This window comes from Malaclemys terrapin, chromosome 2 (genome assembly GCF_027887155.1).
Source record: "Malaclemys terrapin pileata isolate rMalTer1 chromosome 2, rMalTer1.hap1, whole genome shotgun sequence".
NCBI lineage: Eukaryota > Metazoa > Chordata > Testudines > Emydidae > Malaclemys > Malaclemys terrapin.
Genome location: NC_071506.1, coordinates 238,380,672 through 238,404,546, shown reverse-complemented (window position 1 = coordinate 238,404,546; position 23,875 = coordinate 238,380,672). Strand labels below are relative to the sequence as shown.

At 39.4% G+C, this 23,875-nt stretch overlaps 1 protein-coding gene across 1 annotated transcript in view; it reads left to right on the top strand.

Moving 5' to 3' along the window:
• SDHAF3 (succinate dehydrogenase complex assembly factor 3) overlaps window positions 1-22,525 on the top strand; it is an 86,520-nt gene extending 63,995 nt beyond the window's left edge. Inside the window, exon 2 of the mRNA XM_054020382.1 lies at window positions 21,846-22,525. Within this exon, the coding sequence (XP_053876357.1) occupies window positions 21,846-22,049 (204 nt within the window). The 3' untranslated portion in view covers window positions 22,050-22,525. The remainder of the gene's footprint in view (window positions 1-21,845) is intronic.
• The last annotated feature ends 1,350 nt before the right edge of the window (window positions 22,526-23,875 follow it).

The following is a 23,875-nucleotide window of genomic DNA, read 5'->3' as shown; positions in this document are numbered from 1 at the left end:
CTTGGTACCACTTTAAAAGCCTCCCAGAGCACACTGACAGATAGTTGGAGGAGTATTTTTTTTCTTAGAAGAAGATAGTGTCCTTTAAGGCTAGATTGAAACCTTGATATGTCCAAGCAGGGGAAAGTAAGAACCACTCTTGAGCCGCTACATGGACTACTCAGACACATTCTTTCCGCACCCCATTCCCTTCTTTCTGTTAATTCCCTCACTTATTGTGGAACATTTAAATTTCAGATGGTAATCTCTTTCTACAGTACTAAAGCAACTGCTTTCCTTCTCCTCCTCACCACTTCCATGTGCAGGGTTGGTGACTTTTATAGCTTTCTTCCAAAACTCATGATAGTATGTCTGTCTATTGTGCATATTGATCTCTCTAAGACCAGGGTGTGCAAACTTTTTGGCCTGAGGCTCAGGGTTGCAGGCTCCAAGTGACGCTTACCTCAAGCGGCTCCCGGAAGCAGTGGCATGTCCCTTCTCCGGCTCCTACGCGTGGTGCGGCCCCTGACCCTTGGAGTGGGGATATGCGGCTGCTTCTGGGAGCCGCATGGTGCGGCCCCCGATGGGCCATAGTTTGCCCACTCCTGCTCTAAGGTCTGCTAATATCTGGTTTGTGTACCTAGTTTTTGGCCTCCCTCTTGGTCATCTTCCGTCCACGATCATTGCAAGGGCTATCCTATCAGTATAACTTACCGGTCTCCACTGGACTTGTCCATACCAATGTAGGGAACTTAGCTTCCCTCAACTTGTCTTCAGTTGGGGCAACCCACATTAGGCCCCTCCCATCCTAATTTTTTCCCCGTGTCCTGGAATGCCCAAACATTTGACCATCTCAACATCTTTGTTTCTGTTTTGGAGAGTAAGCTGATATTTTTTTCTTGTAGCTGGCTAAGTCTGTTCCATACACTAGGAGGGGTCAAGTTACAGTTTTATACACTCTGCTTTTTAACTTAATTGGCATCTTTTTATCACAGAGAAGTAGGCCCAGCTCCCACCATTTGCACCAGGCAGCTTCAGTTCAAAGTCAGGCATCACTCAGGAGGGCACCATAGATAGCAACTGTTGACCCTAGGTATTTAATTTCTTTTGCTGTTCTAAGCTCTCTGCCTGTAATATCCTTTATGGTGGGTCCTCCTCCCTCAATTATTATGGTCTCAGTCTTACCAACATTCACTCTAAGTCTCGCCTGCTCAAAACTGTTCCATTTTTCAAAGTTGGTGTGCAGAGTCTCACAATCTTCTGCACATATCACTAAGTCATCAATGAACAGCATATTTGAAGGCCGAATCCCTTTGTATATTTTTACTCATCAGATCCAAGACAATCGCAAACGAAAAGGTACAGGCCAGTGTTTACTGGAAATTCTTTGCTGTAGCCTCATTTGGTTTTGACTATAATAGTAACTCCATCATACATATCCTGGATAAGACTAATGTATCCTTATAGTGCACCACTCAGTCGCAAGCTCCACCAAACTAATTCTTGGTACATGATCATAGATGTTCTCAAATCCATAAAGATCATGCCCAGTTTCAGTCTTTTTTCTGAACTTCTCCAAGAGGATTCGTAGGACAGAGGTAGCATCAATTGTACTACTTCCTGGCATAAATCCATACTGACCCTTCCAAATGTCAACTGTTCTATGCAGACATTTTTCAATTATCTTCTCCCATAGTTTCATAGCATGTCAATTGCTTTCTTCTTTCTCATACTTGTTTTTTAAATAGACTTTGTTTCCCTACTTTTTCACTATTGGGGAACAAGTTCTAAATGTAAGGCCTGATCCAAACCCCATTATCATTAGCAAAGATTATGGGTTATTATGAGACCATGTATAAGGCTTTTAGTGACCTGGAATTTAGTTCTTAATTATTAAAATCACCATGCCTAGTCATAAATAGTGACTATTAACAAAGTTATGTATCAGAGGGGTAGCCGTGTTAGTCTGAATCTGTAAAAAGCAACAGAGGGTCCTGTGGCACCTTTGAGACTAACAGAAGTACTGGGAGCATAAGCTTTCGTGGGTAAGAACCTCACTTCTTCAGATGCAAGTAATGGAAATCTCCAGAGGCAGGTATATATCAGTGTGGAGATAACGAGGTTAGTTCAATCAGGGAGGGTGAGGTGCTCTGCTAGCAGTTGAGGTGTGAACACCAAGGGAGGAGAAACTGTTTCTGTAGTTGGATAGCCATTCACAGTCTTTGTTTAATCCTGATCTGATCTGCTATTGTGTGGCCAGGGAGGTTGAAGTGTCATTTATTATAAATGGACACAAGTCAGATATCAGGAATGGCAATATACAAAAACCTGTAGGAGAACACTTCAACCTCCCTGGCCACACAATAGCAGATGTAAAGGTTGCCATCTTACAGCAAAAAAACTTCAGGACCAGACTCCAAAGAGACACTGCTGAGCTCCAATTCATTTGCAAATTTGACACCATCAGATCAGGATTAAACAAAGACTGTGAATCGCTATCCAACTACAGAAACAGTTTCTCCTCCCTTGGTGTTCACACCTCAACTGCTAGCAGAGCACCTCACCCTCCCTGATTGAACTAACCTCGTTATCTCCACACTGATATATACCTGCCTCTGGAGATTTCCATTACTTGCATCTGAAGAAGTGAGGTTCTTACCCACGAAAGCTTATGCTCCCAGTACTTCTGTTAGTCTCAAAGGTGCCACAGGACCCCCTGTTGCTTTTAACAAAGTTATGTTACTACTAAAAAATTGAGAGCAAAAGCATTCAAGACATCTATATTCTACATCAAAGTAACACTCTTAAGTACAGATTAATTATCCATAATTTATAATATTCTTACCTCTGTTATGTTTTATTACTGTTATACCACATTACTTACTTAACAGCATTGCTCTGCACCTTGCTTGACAGTGAGGACACACAAACTTTCCAGCTTTGTCCCAATCTAAGATGTCTCATGTAAAAAATCATGTCCAATTCGAACGTCCTTTATGGCAGGGTGCTGGGCGAGAACTGCTGACTCAGCCCTCTGTCACGCCAGCTCCCATTAAGGAAAGTAAATTGGAGCTGGCCTAATTGGTGAATGGCAGACAGCTGCCCGCCCAATTAGCCTGGGTCTATATAAAAGGCTGGGAGGGAGGAAGCCAGAAAAAGGGGGAGTGAAGGAGTGGAAGCAGAGCGATAGCTTCCCCCTCCTGGGTGCAGACCTAGAACCCAAGCTGTGTCTGGTGAAAAGGTGGTGGGAGCAAAACCTGTAAATAAACGACACCCGTGGTAACTAGACCCCAGGGTCTCCGAGGGACTTTGTCAGCACAGCAGGGGCAGGAGCCAAGAGGGCCCTGCAGCGATCCTGCTACATCCTTAAACAAACTAAAACCAAAATGGTTGAATCTGTCATTGAGCCGTTTCACATTCCTCTAAATAAATGTCATTCCTTCCTCTTAACATCGTTAGTAAATTATGTTCAAATAAAGCAGCCCACTTACTATCTTCCTGATCTAATAATACTTCTCCATGCTCATTACTAAATACTGCATGATTATATTCATCAGCTCCATTGTAACTGAGTCATCTTTCATTCTCTTCTACCAAATAAAAAACAAAACAAAACAGTAAATAAATAAATAAATAAAACATGACATGTATATGTAGTTGTAATTCACATGAACACCACAAGGTCTTGACCCCTCTTCTTTTTCATTACAAAATAACTTTTCCTGACTCTCAAACAAAGTCTTCCATCAGCAGTCTTAGGCAGTCTTCCCATTCACTACCTTTTAGTGCCACTCCCTCAATGGCCGGCAGGGGAACCCAGGCCCGCCTTCTACTCTGGGTTCCAGCTCAGGGACCCCCTAAGCAGCAGTCAAGATCTGTTCCATTCTAGACCTTCCTGCCTTTCCCTGAGCCTTCTCCTATCTTCCTGGCCTCCTCCCTGTCTGGGTTTGCCAGCCGAACTGCACCTCTCTTCTCCCAGGGAAGCAGTCCCTCTTTGCTGTCAATTCCTGCCTTTATAAATCCGGCCCAGCTCCTTCCTCCTCAGCTGGGCTCCCTCTCTGTCAGGGGTTTACTTAGCCACCTGATTCCTCTCAGCTGTGGCTTGTTGGTTTAATTAGCCCCTTTTGTGTTGTTTAATCCTTTCAGGACAAGTGTGGGGTGAACACCCCAACACAGGTGGCTTTACACCGTCTTTCTACCCACCAGTCCTAAGGGCAGCTGAGGGGCTGGTTTGCTCCCTCAGCACAAATGAGTGGCGTTTTTCTTCTGCAGCCATATGATACCACTTTCCGTGTTTTACTTTAGTCATGTTTAGTGTGTCCAGGAAAAGAAACACCTGACCTGGCCCAAAGAATGAAGATGTTGTTTCATCAGTTTAGTCATTTTCTTCATTTGTAATCTAATCCATTTTGAATAGATAAATACATTATGATTTTCCTTTTCTGGATTAGCAAAACTAATCTTAAGAATTTTGCTTTTAAAAGAATCATGCAACTATTTGCTGACAAATCATACAGGTATATATAACTGTGAATTATCCCTGTTCTCGGTCTCTTTTATCTTCTACATCTAAGTTCATGGATGTTTGGTTGTTGGGGTTTTTTTGTGTTTGTTTGTTTTTATTTTTTCTCCTATACAGTGAACCCAAGTCCTCTGGGGCTTTACTCAGTGATGGGTCAAACCTTTTCATCTCCATAAATTCCAGGGCCAGAAGGAACCATTGTGATCATCTAGTCTGACCTCCTGTATAACACAGGCTATAGAAATTCCCCGAAATAACTCCTAGAACAGATCTAGAAAAAAAATCCGATCTTGATTTAAAATACTTTATAGAATGTAATCAAGTCACTCCTTAATCTTCTCTTTGATCAACTAAATAGATTGAGCACCTGGTGTCTGTCACTTTACGGCAGGTTTTCTAATCCTTTAATCATTCTTGTGGCTCTTCTCTGAACCCTCTCCAATTTGTCAAATCCTCCTTGAGTTGCGGACACTAGCACTGGATGTAGTATTCCAGTGGTGGTTGCACCAGTACCAAATACAGAAGTATTTTACAGAAAAATTATATACAGAAGAAATAACCATTCCACTCCTACTCAAGAGTCCCCTGTTTATATATTCCAGGATTGTATTAGCTCTTTTGGCCACAGCATCACAGGCAGAGCTCATGTTCAGCTGATTATCCAGCATGACGCCAAAATCTTTTTCAGAGTCACTGCTTCCCAGTTGCAAGTATGTCCTACATCCTTTATTCCTAGATGTATGCATTTCCATTTAGTCATGTTAAAATGCATACTATTTGCTTGTGTCCAGTTTACCAGCTTATCCAGATTGCTGTGTATTAGTGTCCTGTTCTCTGCATTATTTACCACTCCCCCAGTTTTTGTGTCATCTACAAAGTTTATCATTAATGATTTTATGGTGGGGTTTTTTCCAGGTTATTGATAAAAATGTTAAATAGAATAGGACCAAGAATAATCCCTGAAAGACCCAATTGGAAACAGACTTGCTTGATAAAGATTCCCTACTTACAGTTACATTTTGAGACCAATCAGTTAGCCATTTTTAATCCATTTAGTGTGTGCCATGTTAATTTTATATCATTTTAGTTTTTTAATCAAAACCTTGTGCAGTACTAAGTCAAACACCTTACAAATGTCTAAATATATATCAACACTACTATCTTCATCAACCAAACTTGTAATCTCATTAAAAAAAGATTGTTACTTTGACAGGATTTACGTTTCATAAACCCATGTTGATTTGCATTTATGAGACTTCCAGCATATCAGGAAAAACATCCTAACTGTCAGGGTAGTTAAGCACTGGAATAAATTGCTTAGGTAGGTTGTGGAATCTCCATCACTGGAGATTTTTAAGAGCAGGTTAGACAAACGCCTGTCAGGAATGGTCTAGATAGTAGTTAGTCCTGCCTTGAGTGCTTCGACGTCCCTTACAGTCCTATGATTCTATACGTCACTAAAATTGAAATCCCCCCTGTATATTGTAGATAGGTGCATAAGGAGGAGATCATCCTGTTCCTTAGTTTGATTTGGTGGTCTGTAGCAAATACCAACTAATACCCCATCTTGTACTTTATCTGTTAGGACAGTGTTTCCCAAACTTGGGACGCCGCTTGTGTAGGAAAAGCCCCTGGCAGGTTGGTCCAGTTTGTTTACCTGCCGCGTCCGCAGGTCCAGCCGATCGCGGCTCTCACTGGCCGCGGTTCGCTGCTCTAGGCCAATGGGAGCTGCTGGAAGGGTCATTCATCTGATGAAGGGGTATTCACCCATGAAAGCTTATGCTCCAATACATCTGTTAGTCTTAAAGGTGCCACAGGACTCGCTGTTGCTTTTTACAGATCCAGATTAACACGGCTACCCCTCTGATTTTGGACAGTGTGTGCCTCTCCTTTTGTGCACTCAGTCCTTCTTAAGTAGGATGTAACCATTAATTTTAACATTCCAGTCATTCAAATCATCCCACCAGGTTTCAGAAATACCAACTAGATCAAATTAATGCTCATAAATGAGCAATTCAAATTCCTCTTCTTTGTTACCCAGGCGTGTTGCATTGGTATACAGGCAATTTAAGAATTTCTTCTCTTCATGTCCTTTAGTTCCTTGATTAATTTTGTTCTGAATATCTCCATTTTGTGCTGGGTGCTCCTTTTTTTACCCTCCCCTTTTGCTATCAGTTTAATCCCCTCCTGACTATTCTAGCCAGCCTGTCCCTGAAAAGATTGGTCCCCCTTCTACAGAGATGGAGACCCTACAAACTATACTGCTTCCTGTCCCCATAGAAGGTAGACTAATGTTCCACAAAACCAAAACCCTACACCACATATGTAGTCATTTATTCATGTGCAGAATCTTCTGCCTTCTGTCTTCTTTTGCTCATCGGACAGGAAGGATCTCAGAAAAGATTTCTCGTATATACTTCTTCAGCATGCTTTTGAGTTGCCTGAAGTCATCTACTACACCTCTACCTCGATATAACGCTGTCCTTGGGAGCCAAAAAATCTTACCGCGTTACAGGTGAAACCGCGTTATATCGAACTTGCTTTGATCCACTGGGAGTGTGCAGCCCCACCCCCCCGGACACTGCTTTACCGCGTTATATCCGAATTCATGTTATATCGGGTCACGTTATATCGGGGTAGAGGTGTATCTGTGAGATGTCCTGTGACACAGTGTCATTAGTGCTGATATGACTTCAGAAGTCTTCCCATATCTTAGAATGGCATCTCATGTTTTGGCTCTGGGAAGGGAGCCTGTTGTCTCCTTGTCTCTTGAAGAATGTTCTTTTGAGTCTTCTGAGTATTGAGTCTCCAGCAAGGATCGTCTATCTTGAATGATTGGAAATCTCTTCTTGGGCAAGTTTGATTTTCCTACAGCTACCATCCGCATGTGTGTCCTGTACATTTCTCTGTTCCCTTGGATATGATGTATCATGAGAGGTATCTTCCATAGTTTCTACATTTGAAACTTCTAGCTGTATGTAATTCCTCCTGATTGTCTTCTCTCTGGGGGACACAGACTGCCCAGTTTCATCTGTCTCCAACAGTGTAGAGTGCCCCCATGTCCTCCTGCCTGGTTATGAGCCACCAGACCTCTTCTCTGACTTCCTCTATGTCCAATTCCTTGGTAGCCAGATGCATTTTTCCTTGAACTTTGGGTACTGGTATTTTCACAAACCTTGCTGTCTAGGAACTCCTCAGTTTCTCTGATTCTCAGTAATGTCTCAAGTTACCCTTCCAATCCAAGAATCATTCCCTCCAGGACAGCCACCAACTTGCTCTTCATGAAAATGAAATCCCCTCTGTTTTCAGACAGGAAAGAGAACATGGCACACCCATTGCAGGTCACCACCACTGTTCCATCGCTGACCATCTTGTTATCACATGTAGTGCTGAACCTGGAATAAAAGCCTCTCTCACTCACGTTTTCTTATAACCCTTCATTTCTGAAGAAGAACAAAAATAAGGATACTGAACTTTCTCCAAGTAGAAGAGACAGTGAACCCCATTCTCCCGAGCAAAAATGGTCTCTTATGTGTGCTTTCGAATTTATTTCTGTCATCAGCATAACGTAACAGCATTCACTGAACTAGGTGGCAATCTGTACATTGCAGTTCAAAGGAGATGTTTTTTCTTTCTGCACTTTGGAGCCAGCAAGACTGATACTTTCTTCCTTTGTCATGATATTTTAGAACTTTGAAGATCATTCATTCAATTGCCTTTTTATAATTTATGAATTCCATGGATGTTAATGATTCAAAGATAGGAAGAAAACTGTATGAACCTCATTATTATTTGACTAACCCATTCGTTTTATCTCTTTAGTTATCACTTACTGTAAATATGGTCTTGTCCTTTTTTGTAGAAAAGGCTTAAAGAAGGTTTGCTTTTTTAAATTAACATAATAGATGGGATTTTCTAAGGAGCCTTAGTGATGTAAGACACAAGTGTCATTGAGATTTTTTTTAAATGGGACTTGTGCTTAAGCCACTTTATTTAGGCTCTTTTGAAAATCCACCCAATAAGCCTAAAAAGTATTCTTTAATATCTCGTATTTCACTTGCTGGTGGCTTAAATGTAGTTTTATTGGGGAAGCAATTCTTAATTGCTCTTAGTATTTTGCTTCACAGAGTGGTAACATATAGAATTAACTAGGGTCCTGATTTAGCACAGTTTTTGAGATTGGTGTTTTTCGACGGCTGTACATTTAGCGTGTAAACTCTTTGGGGAAGAGACTTTGGGCTTGATCCCTGCCCCTTCTTGTGCTCTTTGTGTGGATAGAGTGATACACAATGGACAAAAAGCTGCTTTAGCAGTTCTCCTTGCTTAGCAAAATACCCAGGTGGTGTAGAATTGCTGCAGTTTGAGCCAATAAGGAGTCATTAAAGCCAGTGCTAGTTAGAGCAGTCCTAAGGCTGTTCTAATATGCACCAGGGACCAAACTAGCGCTGACTGACCCTGACCCCACCTTACCTTGGACAGGGAGACAGAAAGACACCTATGTGCCTCCCTTTCCTCCTCAAGTGCACTCAGCCTGGCTGTGAAACACCTGCAGACCTAGCCACTTGTCTTCAGTTTTGTCCATTTTGCAGAGTGCCTGCTACAAACTATTAATAATATACTGGGCAGAATAATCCCAATAGTATGTATTGCTATGTAAGGTATTGTGATGTACTGAGGAGTTTTTCTATAGTTGGAAGTTACCAAAAAAACAAAAAACAAAAAAACCAACCCCAAAAAACAGTGTGGCAGAAGAGAGGTAAATTGCTGATATGGTAGTGAAAAACAAAACAATTCATTAATTAAATTGCTTGCAATTCTCATTTCAAGGACTATGACATATTGGTAGGTATTCACAGAAAGGTGATCTATATCTAGAGTATTTTACTACATGAAAACTAAGACATGCTGCAGGCACTTCATTCTTGATGCTCTTGTTACCTACATGTAAAGGATTGAATTCATCTCATGGGGACATAGAGGAGATGCATATTTATTTGAAGATTAGGTTGTTTTCCCATTATGGCTTTAACTTAGTGTTGGAGTTTGTCTAAACTGTGCATGTCAAAATATGTATGCAGTGAACAAAATGTCACTTGATATTGTAAGCAGAACCTTAAATTTACAGTTTTCCAAGTCAGCAAATTATATAAAACATTTTGTAGATGTTTGCAAATTAAGTAAAGAATAAATATGAATTTCAAACAGCAACAACATTGAATTCAGTAAGTATTCACATCAAGTTTGAGTGGTTCCTGAAATGGCACCACAGACAAAGTCAGATCCAGTATATTTGTTCTTCTAGATGCTACTTTTGTAAATATGCTTTTGTGTTGATGCATCATTGCCTTTAGGTATGATAAGGTCAGATTTTTTCACTTTCTGGTAATGCAAAAGAAAATGATGACATGTCTTTAAGCTCGTATTTTCAAGTCTCTGATTCATATCAGTTTGTGATGTATGCAGGAACTATTGAAGTTTTCTGAGACATCCAAAGCATTTTCACCTAGAGACAAATTCTGATGAACACACCTACCCTCACAGAGGCAGATGTCTCCAGGCAAAGGGGAATCAGTGGTGATATGCATCTAGATGGCAACTATTGGGTGCCACCCTTGAAATGTCATGGAGCAGAGAACTGTCACACAGAAGAGGTGGAAGGCAAGGGATGGGTATGCCCAGGGGACATGTATTCAAATCCCTAGCTCTCATCCCTTCTCGAGTGGGATGCGGGAGCTAGGGAAACTGCTATACCCTCAGAGCTGCAGTAGCAATCACAGAGTAGCTCTCAGCTGCTCACCATGTGGGGGAAGGTATTCCTGCCCCTTTGGAACCTAGCCTCATTAGGAATGGCATAGCTTCTGACTATGTTCTCGTTAACATCAGTGCCTTGCAAATTGTGACGTCTGAATGTTAGAATGTAAAGAAAATGGATATACCATAATTCATTGTCACAGCCAACATTTCATTTGCACAATTTATAGCGTATATGGTGTTCTGCTTTAATAGACAGAAAACCTACACAGTCTGTAAAATGACTTTAGATTCATTTACTATATTTTGGATTCTTCTTTTTTTTTTCAATTTCTGTCCTAGAGATATGTTGCATAAATGCCAAGAGCTTTACATTGCTTGTTTTCAGTATTGTTCCTGAGCAAGATTGTACAGCTGTTGGTGTTTGGTATTCTAAGAAGAACTGCACAACAAGAAGTTGATTTTTTTTCTTCTAAATCTACCACTTAAAAATCAATACTAGTTGGATTGTTCTTTGTGTAGAATTTTGCAACTAGAGTGAAAGTAAATAATTTGCCTGTGTAACATGTCAGTGATTTATTAGACTACTAAAGGCTTCAGAATTCAAATTTGGCCATCTAACTTTACAAGAATTTGTACAGACTGTAGAACTGAAGACTAGCTAATCTATCATATATGTTATTTATAACATTGGATTTTCACTTGTCTGTATACAATCCCATCCACAAACCTAGGGTCAGTTCCTGCCTAATGTAACTCCACTGAAATCAGTGGAATTACAGTAGGAATTAATTTGATCTCTTGAATATAAATATAAATCATAGTTAAAACGGACACTGTCCTGAACACACCCCTAATTTAAGAAGGGGAAAAGTGTAGTGAGGAAGAGAACACAATGTTGTGAAAGAAAGTTTTTAAACACTGAGTTATAGCTCCTTTTATGTTAATAGAAATCGTGGACCGAAGTCCCTGGACTAAAAACGTGGAGCATCTGCCTTAACTTAGATTTGCTTGTTTAATAGTTTTGTTCAAAGACTTAGTTATCCATGTATTAAACTTCAGAGCCATTGGATAAATTTATATAGAATCTTATCCAAAGACTATTGACTTTAATAGGTTTTGGATTAGACCATACACCATATATGTGGATGTGCTATATTTGTGATGAATTACACATATAGAAATACATTTATCATATGCCTATGAATACATCATTTGGCCACTAATTCATTTCCCCAGTATATATTCTAAATTACAATTGTAATGGTGGCTTTTGTAATGAGAAGACTTAAGCGCTAGTAACTGGACTGATATCACCAACTCAGTTCACGTAAACCACTGAACAATTCTAAATGGGAATATATCTCTATTCTCCCTCATCTAGGTCTCTACATGATTAATCCTTTACAAAAAGTGTTGAATAACTGTTCTGAATAGGCAATAAAATAAAACAGTTATTCAATAAAATTCAATTAAAGCAATATTTTAATGTATGCAAAATGTAGTTTCTTTAGTAATTCAAACTGTTGTATTCAGAGTTACACTTCAGGATTTTTAGAAGATGTTAGTGTTGCTTGTGGAATGGACCATAAATACATTATGCTCAAATGCATTTTATGCTTCATTTCTAACTTTTAGAGTTTTATTGTTCCCAGGTCTTCTTAAGAAAAGTAAATAATTAGGCTCCAATCCAGCAAAACACTTAAGCCTGTGTTTAACTTTAAGTATTTAAATAGTTCCATTGATTTCCATCAGTGAGCATCCTAGGCAACTCAAAATGCTCAAATCCTGTAGTGATCTCCCTCAAATCCCACCCTAGATCCGGATTGTCTTAAAAAATAAATCTACCCTTGAAAACATTTTGCTTCCCTTTTCACCCACCTCCCCCCGCACTTCAGAACTGACATCCAGTCCCGTTGCATGAAACAGATTTCCCAGCCTGCTCACAATATCATTTTCTTCTCAGCTTCAGCAAAAGCCCTTGTGCTGAGAAGTGTGTATATATAGGAGGTAACAGCTGGGAATCTTCTGGCTCAAAACTGCAGCTGTCAGAATCAGCAAGAAGGGGCCACTGAGTAGGTGGAAGGCTTGTTGAGATGTTCTAAGCCCAGCAGTGTTACAGCTGTATTCTGCTGCTGCAATTGCATTGCCTAATTACCTGGAACAAATTTACAGAACCTTAGGCTGTCTGGCCAAACCAGGAGTCTTGACAGTCAGCAAATTATAGTTGCCAGAGGCTTTTCAAAAGAGGGGGAAAAGTAAGTTTTAATTCTTGTCCCCCTTCCACTTTAATCCCATGCTACTTTAATTTCTCACTATCTCTTATAAAAGCTAAATTGGAGGCATTTTAAATAGCTCTCCTTTTAATATTGAGGATTACACAGTGAGAATTGTACATATTCATTGGCCTGTGCTCTACTGTTGAAAAGCTGGAATGGGATTGAGGAAGTGGTTTGTAATAGGAGAAAAGCAAAGGGGTCTTGAACAAACAAGTGAATATTCAAAACAATATGGAAATGTTTATCCCTTTCCTTGCCGTTTCCCTTTATCTTCCTACTAGCAATTATTAGAAAAGATGGTTGCCATATTAGTGCACAGAGTGTATGAATCCCCATTAAGGATTCTGCCACCCTTGTTTCTTCTTAGCATATGTACAACATACCTGAGGTGGCATGTGAGCAGGATTCATCACTGACTATGGTCCACTGGTTGGATCATTAGCTTCCCTGGCCCAGACCGTGTATTGATGGGGAGTGCGACATGAACACGGATCCATGCCCCCCAACATGATTGCTTACGGTACGCAGTACCTTATACTTTGAATAGATTCATAGATTCATAGATTATAGGACTGGAAGGGACCTCGAGAGGTCATCGAGTCCAGTCCCCTGCCCGCATGGCAGGACCAAATACTGTCTAGACCATCCCTGATAGACATTTATCTAACCTACTCTTAAATATCTCCAGATACGGAGATTCCACAACCTCCCTAGGCAATTTGTTCCAGTGTTTAACCACCCTGACAGTTAGGAACTTTTTCCTAATGTCCAACCTAGACCTCCCTTGCTGCAGTTTAAACCCATTGTTTCTGGTTCTATCCTTAGAGGCTAAGGTGAACAAGTTCTCTCCCTCCTCCTTATGACACCCTTTTAGATACCTGAAAACTGCTATCATGTCCCCTCTCAGTCTTCTCTTTTCCAAACTAAACAAACCCAGTTCTTTCAGCCTTCCTTCATAGGTCATGTTCTCAAGACCTTTAATCATTCTTGTTGCTCTTCTTTGGACCCTTTCCAATTTCTCCACATCTTTTTTAAAATGCGGCGCCCAGAACTGGACACAATACTCCAGCTGAGGCCTAACCAGAGCAGAGTAGAGCAGAAGAATGACTTCTCGTGTCTTGCTCACAACACACCTGTTAATGCATCCCAGAATCATGTTTGCTTTTTTTGCAACAGCATCACACTGTTGACTCATATTTAGCTTGTGGTCCACTATAACCCCTAGATCCCTTTCTGCCGTACTCCTTCCTAGACAGTCTTTTCCCATTCTGTATGTGTGAAATTGATTTTTCCTTCCTAAGTGGAGCACTTTGCATTTGTCTTTGTTAAACTTCATCCTGTTTAACTCAGACCATTTCTCCAATTTGTCCAGATCATTTTGAATTATGACCCTGTCCTCCAAAGTAGTTGCAATCCCTCCCAGTTTGGTATCATCCGCAAACTTAATAAGCGTACTTTCTATGCCAATATCTAAGTCGTTGATGAAGATATTGAACAGAGCCGGTCCCAAAACAGACCCCTGCGGTACCCCACTCGTTACGCCTTTCCAGCAGGATTGGGAACCATTAATAACAACTCTCTGAGTACGGTTATCCAGCCAGTTATGCACCCACCTTATAGTAGCCCCATCTAATTTGTATTTGCCTAGTTTATCGATAAGAATATCATGCGAGACCGTATCAAATGCCTTACTAAAGTCTAGGTATACCACATCCACCGCTTCACCCTTATCCACAAGGCTCGTTATCCTATCAAAGAAAGCTATCAGATTGGTTTGACATGATTTGTTCTTCACAAATCCATGCTGGCTGTTCCCTATCACCTTACCACCTTCCAAGTGTTTGCAGATGATTTCCTTAATTATTTGCTCCATTATCTTCCCTGGCACAGAAGTTAAACTAACTGGTCTGTAGTTACCTGGGTTGTTTTTATTTCCCTTTTTATAGATGGGCACTATATTTGCCCTTTTCCAGTCCTCTGGAATCTCTCCCGTCTCCCATGACTTTCCAAAGATAATAGCTAGAGGCTCAGATACCTCCTCTATTAGCTCCTTGAGTATTCTCGGATGCATTTCATCAGGCCCGGGTGACTTGCAGGCATCTAACTTTTCTAAGTGATTTTTAACTTGTTCTTTTTTTATTTTATCCGCTAAACCCTACCCCCTTCCCATTAGTATTCACTATGTTAGGCATTCCTTCAGACTTCTCGGTGAAGACCGAAACAAAGAAGTCATTAAGCATCTCTGCCATTTCCAAGTTTCCTGTTACTGTTTCTCCCTCTTCACTAAGCAGTGGGCCTACCCTGTCTTTTGTCTTCCTCTTGCTTCTAATGTATTGATAAAAAGTCTTCTTGTTTCCTTTTATTCCCGTAGCTAGTTTGAGCTCATTTTGTGCCTTTGCCTTTCTAATCTTGCCCCTGCATTCCTGTGTTGTTTGCCTATATTCATCCTTTGTAATCTGTCCTAGTTTCCATTTTTTATATGACTCCTTTTTATTTTTTAGATCGTGCAAGATCTCATGGTTAAGCCAAGGTGGTCTTTTGCCACATTTTCTATCTTTCCTAACCAGCGGAATAGCTTGCTTTTGGGCCCTTAATAGTGTCCCTTTGAAAAACTGCCAACTCTCCTCAGTTGTTTTTCCCCTCAGTCTTGATTCCCATGGGACCTTACCTATCAGCTCTCTGAGCTTCCCAAAATCTGCCTTCCTGAAATCCATTGTCTCTATTTTGCTGTTCTCCCTTCTACCCTTCCTTAGAATTGCAAACTCTATGATTTCATGATCACTTTCACCCAGGCTGCCTTCTACTTTCACATTCTCAACGAGTTCCTCCCTATTTGTTAAAATCAAGTCTAGAACAGCTTCCCCCCTAGTAGCTTTTTCAACCTTCTGAAATAAAAAGTTGTCTCCAATGCAGTCCAAGAATTTGTTGGATAGTCTGTGCCCCGCTGTGTTATTTTCCCAACATATATCCGGATAGTTGAAGTCCCCCATCACCACCAAATCTTGGGCTTTGGATGATTTTGTTAGTTGCTTGAAATAAGCCTCATCCACCTCTTCCACCTGGTTAGGTGGCCTGTAGTAGACTCCTAGCATGACATCTCCTTTGTTTTTTGCCCCTTTAAGCCTAACCCAGAGACTCTCAACACTTCCGTCTCCTATGTCCATCTCTACCTCAGTCCAAGTGTGTACATTTTTAATATATAAGGCAACACCTCCTCCCTTTTTCCCCTGTCTATCCTTCCTGAGCAAGCTGTACCCATCCACACCAACATTCCAATCATGTGTATTATCCCACCAAGTTTCAGTGATGCCAACAATGTCATAGTTGTATTTATTTATTAGCACTTCCAGTTCTTCCTGCTTATTCCCCATACTTCTCGCATTTGTAGATAGGCATCTAAGATACTGGTTTGATCTTTCCTCCCAGTTTTGTCCTGACTCTCCTTTCTCTCTGCCAATATAGCCCACACTCCCTCTTGTTTCCGACCCATCTCCCCGGTCTCCATGTTCCCCACTTACCTGTGGGCTTTGCTCACCTGTCCCCGTCGAACCTAGTTTAAAGCCCTCCTCACTAGGTTAGCCAGTCTGTGTCCGAATAGTCCCATTGAAACCAGTAGGGCTGTCCAAAGAGTAAGGTACTACACACCAAGGGCAAGTGTGGAAGAATGTAGGCCCTTAACCTGTAAAGGCTAGTTTAAACAAAATTATTTTGGGACTATTTTCACCACTGTTACTCATGTTGGTTAGTACCTTACTACGTATTGTGGTTAGATGTTGATAGATGTTTGGCTGCGTGTGTGTGTTTCCTCTGTGTACTGCCCCAGCCCTGTGCAGACAGCTGGCACGGCAGACCTTGAGCGAACCACCCAATGACCACAAGATCCATTAAGGGATGTAGGCACCCAGCCAGGTATATTATTGACGAAGCTTGGTACTAATATCCCACAGACTCTACCAGACCACTAATACATGTATGCCCGTAACAATGGACCAGCTCAGTGAACGGTGGGACTTTCCATTCCTCTGTAGGCCAGACAAAGATACTTCCTCTGAGACACATCTTTATGCCCTGATACAAACAAGTCAGTACTGCCCCCTGACGTGGCTAGTTATTACTAGGGCTGTCAAACTATTACAGAAAGTAATGTTGATTAATCACACAATTAAAAAAAATTAATCTTGATTAATTGTGCAATTAAGCGTGCTGTTAGGATATGATTTAAATATTTTTGGATGTTTTCTACATTTTCAAATATATTGATTTCAATTACAACACAGAATACAAAGTGTACAGTGTTCACTTTATATTTATTTTTATTACAAATATTTGCACAGTAAAAAAAAACCTAGTATTTTTCAATTCACCTAATACAAGTACTGTAGTGCAATCTCTTTACCATGAAAGTTGAACTTACAGATGTAGAATTATGTACAAAAAATAACTATTCAAAAACAAAACAATGTAAAACTTAAGTGCCTACAAGTCCACTCAGTCCTACTTCAGCCAATCACTCAGACAAACAAGTTTGGTTACAATTTGCAGGAGATAATGCTGCCCACTTCTTGTTTACAATGTCACTGAAAGTGAGAACAGGTGTTCGCATGGCACTGTTATAGCCGGCGTCACAAATACTTACATGCCAGATGCGCTAAACATTCGTATGCCCTTCATGCTTCAACCACCATTCCAGAGAACATGCATCCATGCTGATGACAGGTTCTGCTTGATAACTATGCAAAAGCAGAGTGGACCGATGCATGTTCATTTTCACCATCTGAGTCAGATGGCACCAGCAGAAGGTTGATTTTCTTTTTTGGTAGTTCAGGTTCTGTAGTTTCTGCATCGGAGTGTTGCTCTTTTAAGACATCTGAAAACATGCTCCACACCCTGTCTCTCTCAGATTTTGGACGGCACTTCAGATTCTTAAACCTTGGGTCAAGTGTTGTAGCTATTTTTAGAAATCTCATATTGGTACCTTCTTTGCATTTTGTCAAATTTGCTGTGAAAGTGTTCTTAAAAGGAACATGTGCTGAGTAATCATCCGAGACTGCTAGAACATAAAATGTATAGCAGAATGCGGGTAAAACCGAACAGGAGACATACAATTCTCCTCCAAGGAGTTCAATCACAAATTTACCGGTAATTATTTTTTTTTAATGAGCATCATCAGCATGGAAGCACGTCCTCTGGAATGGTGGCCGAAGCATGAATGAGCATATGAATGTTTAGCATATCTAGCATGTAAATACCTTGCAATGCCGGCTTCAATAGTGCCATGCGAATGCCTGTTCTCACTTTCAGGTGACATTGTAAATAAGAAGCAGGCAGCATTATCTCCCGTAAATGTAAACAAACTTGTTTGTCTTAGCAATTAGTTGAACAAGAAGTAGGACTAAGTGAACTTGTAGGCTCTAAAGTTTTACATTGTTTTGGTTTTGAATGCAGGTATGTAACAAAAAATCTATATTTATAAGTTACACTTTCACAAAGAGATTGCACTACAGTACTTGTATGAGGTGAATTGAAAAATACTATTTCTTTTCTTTATCATTTTTACAGTGCAAATATTTTTAATAAAAATAATATAAAATGAGCACTGTATACTTTGTATTCTGTGTTGTAATAAAAATCAATATATTTGAAAATGTAGAGGAACATCCAAAATATTTAATATATTTCAATTGGTATTCTATTAACAGTGCAATTAATTATTTTTTTAATCACAATTAATTTGAGTTAATCGTGTGAGTTAACTGTGATTAATTAACAACCCTAAAAATACTATTTTGTTTTTTTACAGTGCAAATACTTGTAATCAAAAATAAATATTAAGTGAGCACTTTGTATTCTGTGTTGTAACTGAAATCAATACATTTGAAAATGTAGAAAACATCCAAAAATATTTCAATAAATGGTATTCTATTATTGTTTAACAGTGCAATTAATCACTTGAGAGCCCTAGTTATTAACCATCACCTTGTACATATTGGTTTGATCAAAACATTTTTATTACATACTGTTATCTTGACTGTATCTTTTAGGAGGGGTCAGTGTGTTCCTATTATCCTTGGGGAATGTTCTTGTACCATCCTTGATATGGGGATGTTTTGGGACCACTTGATATCGGGATGTGTTTACGTGACTACCACTTCTTAGGAATGTGTATTTTTGCAGTATCAGCCCTGGTTTTGCCAGATTCTGTGAGCAGATTCTGCCTCATACCAGGCCTCTGCTACAAGGGCTTATGTCTCAAGCTCTCTTCTTACTACATTCCCCCGCTTTTTGTCTTTTTATGGAGAGAATGTTTACCCATTGTTTTGTAAATGCATAATGCATGGACTGAAGCTGGCCTAGTAGTCTAAACACTGTTATGTAGCCACCTTATTTTTCCATTCACATATTTATGCCCCATCTGTCTCTTTGTTTGCACATTCCCTTGTACCATTGATGGACAGATTTTATTTTTTAATTGTTTTTAGTTCCTTATAGTGGACCTGGGAATGTTAGGCCCAGAACCATGACTGAGGTGTGGGGTGTAGAGTTGTGCTTTGATAACCTATGAGTGACATGAGGAGGCCTTTATACTTAGCTGATGAGATGGGCTTTGGTCAGGATTATAATAATACGCATATGTGTATATATTTGTACCTTAAACATTTTTTATAGGACACATTTGGTTCAACACACCTTACAGAGTATTCAAGTATACAGATGTTGAACAGTCCTTACAAACTGCATAAGTACAAACATTTGCTTTTAAAACATTAATAAGCATTTGAATATTCCTTATAATTATTATTTATTATGATGGCAGTGTTGCTAGCTAGTTGTTTTTTTTTTTAACCCAGTGTTGTAATTTGGCTTTTTTGGTTTGACGTTGCATGTAGTAACACATTTCCATTAGGGCAGTTACTGTTATGGCTTGTATTTTCATTAATCTGTATTACACTAAGTGTTTGCACTATTGAGTGGAGAGCACCATCCTTTGGGATTGCCCACCAAGGTATTTTTAACCTTTTTTTGCACACTTTTATCAGTGTGGTTAGATGTTTGGCTGTGTGTGTGTGTGTTTCCTCTGTGTGCCGCCCCAGCCCTGTGCAGACAACTGGCACGGCAGCCCTCTAAAAATAAATACTTGCTTCAAAGATTAACAATTGAATGTCAGTAATACAAACATTAATAATGAGAAATTGGTAAAAATTCTGAGAAATATAGTTCTATACCTAAATATGCCCTACTTTTAGCAATGCAGTTTTAAAAAGCAGCAGAAGCTAAGAATTATCCTAAGCATATGCTGATAAAGAGCAGTTATTGTAGCCTAGACTGTTGGTGTTGGCATGCAACATTTAGCCATTAGCATGCTTTTAAAGTTAAACATGTTATGTATGATTAGGGTAGAAAAAGTCATAAGCATTCTACTTCGGCAAAGGAAATGAGAGGTCAACATTCTTCATTGCACCTACTAGTATAAGGCTATTGCGACTTAGAAAGATGCAGTGTAAGCTTATGAATTTAATACATTTTGTAATAGTTAAAATGGTGTTGAAAATTTGGAGAGGGTATAGAGGAGAGCCACAAAATGATCCAAGGGCTGGAGAAGATGCCATATAATGAGCGATTTAAGAGATCAATCTTTTGAGCTTATCAGAAAGAAGATTGGAGAGGTGACTTGATGACAGTGTATAAATACTTTCAGGGGGAGAAAATACTGGATACTAAAGGCTCCTGCTCAGTCTAGCAGAGAACAGCGTAACGTAAGACTGGAAGGGACCTCCTGGTTCATTGTGGCCAGTCGCCAGGCAATTGTGTACCAAGAACTCCTGGCTCAAAGTTAAAGCCAGACAAAATTTAAATGAGCAATCAAGCACAAATTTTAGCAGTGAAGGTGATTAATCACTGGAACATGCCACCTAGGGAAGTGGTGGGTTCTCCATCTCTTGTACTCTTCAAATCAAAACTTGGATGCCTTTCTGAAAGATATGGCTTAGTCCAGGTGTCGGCAACCTTTGTGAGACATTTTGTTTACGTTGACCATCCGCAGGCACGGTCCCCCGTAGCTCCCAGTGGCTGCAGTTTGCCGGCCAATGGGAGCTGCAGGAAGCAGCGACCAGCACATCCCTGTGGCCCACGCCACTTCCCACAGCTCCCATTGGCTGGGAATGGTGAACTGCAGTCCCTGGGAGCTGCGGGAGGCTGTGCCTGAGAACAGTTAATGTAAACAAAAAATGTCTCATGGCCTGCCAGTGGATTAACCTGATGGGCCATGTGCCGAAGGTTGCCGACCCCTGGTTTAGTCAAACACAAGTTATTAGGCTCAATGCAAGGGTAGCTGGGTAAAATTCTGTGGCCTGTGTTATACCAAATATCAAACTAAACAACTTAATGATTCTCTTTCGCCTTAAAATTTGAATCTTTGCATAGTGAGATCTTATTTTTCTAGTGTGCATACTTTTGGGGGTTTCTTTTAATAAAGTTTTTGGTTACGTTTAATTTCTTCTCTCCTGCCCAATAAAGAAAATGCTATCCCTGGGTCCAGCTCCCCTGGATAGATGTGTAATTGAGGGCTAAGCTGTAGGATTTAAATTTTAAAAAATGAGAGAAGTAATATAATATTCTTAATAAATCTTTCAGTCACTGTAATTGACAAAGCTAGGACCTTGGGTGGTGAGATTCCCTATTGTGATCATCTTGAATTTGGAGATATTAGTATTGTAAAAATAATTAAGTAGGATCATATTTTAAATTTAGATAACTACATCATAATGCAATTTGCATAAAGAATAGTAGTAATGTTCATTACCACTCCCATTTATTTTCCTAGAAGACTATTGCTGTCCATGGCAATTATTTAATGCTAAAAGGTAAAACAAGGCAAAAGCTCTGTGTAAAGGAAAAGTTGGAATCAGACATCGGTGCCCTAAGCAGTCATCTAAGTAACTGAGAAGCATTTAGAATGTCTATTCACCAAATAAATCTTTACCCATGAGAATATCTTCATCATTTCAAGCAAGTAGAACCTTGGACCTTGCGAAGAGAGTTAAAACTTGTGTAAATGCAGAATTCTCTGTAATTTGAAGTCTTTAAACTATGATTTGAGGACTTCAGTTACTCAGCCAGAGACATTGGAATTTTGATATATATATTTTAATAGGTTTTCATTCTTAGTGAAGATGCCCATTTCATCATTTTGTTTTGTAACTGATCCAGAGAAGGATGCATGGTAAAAGGACTGTACGCTTTGTACATATTAGCAGAGTCAATCAACATAAATCTTGCTTTTGTCATCTTTGACTTTTTTTTCCTTTCTATACTAGATTTATGCAGAAATGCTGTGGCAGCAAGCTAACGAAGACAGACAAAACTCAAGAAACAAGACTTGCTTTGGAACCCCCCTCACAGAGGAGAAACTTAATGACTTCCATAATGAACAGATTGGACAGCTGCAGGAATTGATGCAAGAAGCCACTAAACCTAATAAGCAATTTAATATTTCTGATGATTCTGAATACAAGAACTAGATTTTTAAATGCACTTAAAAGCATTTTATAGCGCTTCCTTTTTCAATTTGAGTAGAACATTATTATGAAGAATAATGAAAGCTGATGATGTGGTAAATTTTGTGTGTTTTAACCTGATGTATCTGTTTCCTTATGCAATGATGTTAGAATTACTTTATGGTCCCAGGTTATGTAAATTACAACAAACATTTGCACTTTGTGGAACTTAGAAAATGTGCTTTATTTTAAGAATTTGGTAATTGTCATGTTTTCAAAATGGGAAGTTTTATGCTAGAATTGGATTTAAGCACCTGGTAGGTCTTGATTTCAAGCCAAGTCATTATTTGTATATCATCCACTTCTTCCTCTAATAATGGAAAGGATGCAATCAACAGTAATTTTCTGATGGGGATTCAGTAACTACAGTACAAAGAAGGAATGTGTGCTACTGATTTGGGTTTATTGCATTGCAAAGAAGTAAACCATGCTTACAAGGATGTGTCATTCTTTCATTTGAATGCTGGTTTTCTTCATAAGTTTTATTGTGGAATTTTCCTTTAAACAAAATACATTTTTTATTCCAAAATTCACCCTGCTTAAGACCAGTCTTATGAGCAAAATAATGTTTTTCAGTTAGATCCCTAGAATCTATCTAAGTAGGATTCCCTTCCTTATCCCTGAAATCCTGCTATTTTACAGATAAATTGTCTTATTAATTCAGCAATAAAATAATTCTTTAGTAGAAATGCATACACTGAGTCATTGTTATACAATTAAAATTTAAAGACTTAGTATTGTCCCTTATTCTGCTTTTATACAGAAAAAAATGTTATATCTGATAAAAAAAAGCCTCCCATCGCTTCAAAATGCACAACCTATGTGCTCAAAGGCAATTTTCTCTTCAGTATTTTAAACCTATATTTATAATTATTGCTCATGTTGTTCTACTTTTGGATCTTCCACTGACTACTACCTGTAGAGTGTTCAAGAGAAGATAATTTCTTTCCTCTTTAGGGACAGCAGCTTTGACAAGGAATTGCATTTACAGATATGTCAAGTTGTAGCAAAATGCTGTGTTTGCCTAAGTTACGGTTCTGGGAGCTAATTCTGAGAGGTTTAGGGAGTACCCTCTATCTCCCAGCTCCTAAAACCCTCAATACGAGCTGCAGGCTGTTTATCACCATTCAAGGATCAATCCCTAGATTCTGTACAAGGGGTGCTTTTGATTGCTGTGGAGCATGTTCTGGCAGCATGCCTCTGCTGCTCTTGTTATTTTGCATTGTAGTACCACCCAAAAGCCCAGCTAGTGTCAGGACCTCGTGTTATTATGTAAACACATAGGACCACATGGTCCATTCAGAAGTCTTTAGATTTTTTTAAATCAAACTCCAGTTCAGACGTTTGAATATAGCTCCTAAACTTATCAAATTTAAATTGGATTTACAGTAAATGTGATAAGTTTCTGTAATAAGTCTACTTCAAGTTTTAATGGGGAACAATGTGCGCTTTCATGGGAAAGCCTCTTTAAATAACCTCACTTGTAAAACTTTTTTTTTATAGTTTCAAGCCAAGTCAGCACCCAACATTTTATATTTCTGCCACTAGAAAATTAATATTTGAATGTGAAAAACTGTTATTCTAAGACTAGTTAAATGCAGCTTCCTTTGCCAGCACATAAAATGAAACCAATCTGACTCTTAAATAGCTAGTAGGGTATGTTTTTAGTCATATACAAATATTTGGTGGCGGAGATAGTCACACATGTCTTGTAGACAAATTGGGTAATAGAGTGATTTGGTATGTAAATATCTACATTAAAATATTTAAATGGACAATGGATCTGAAAC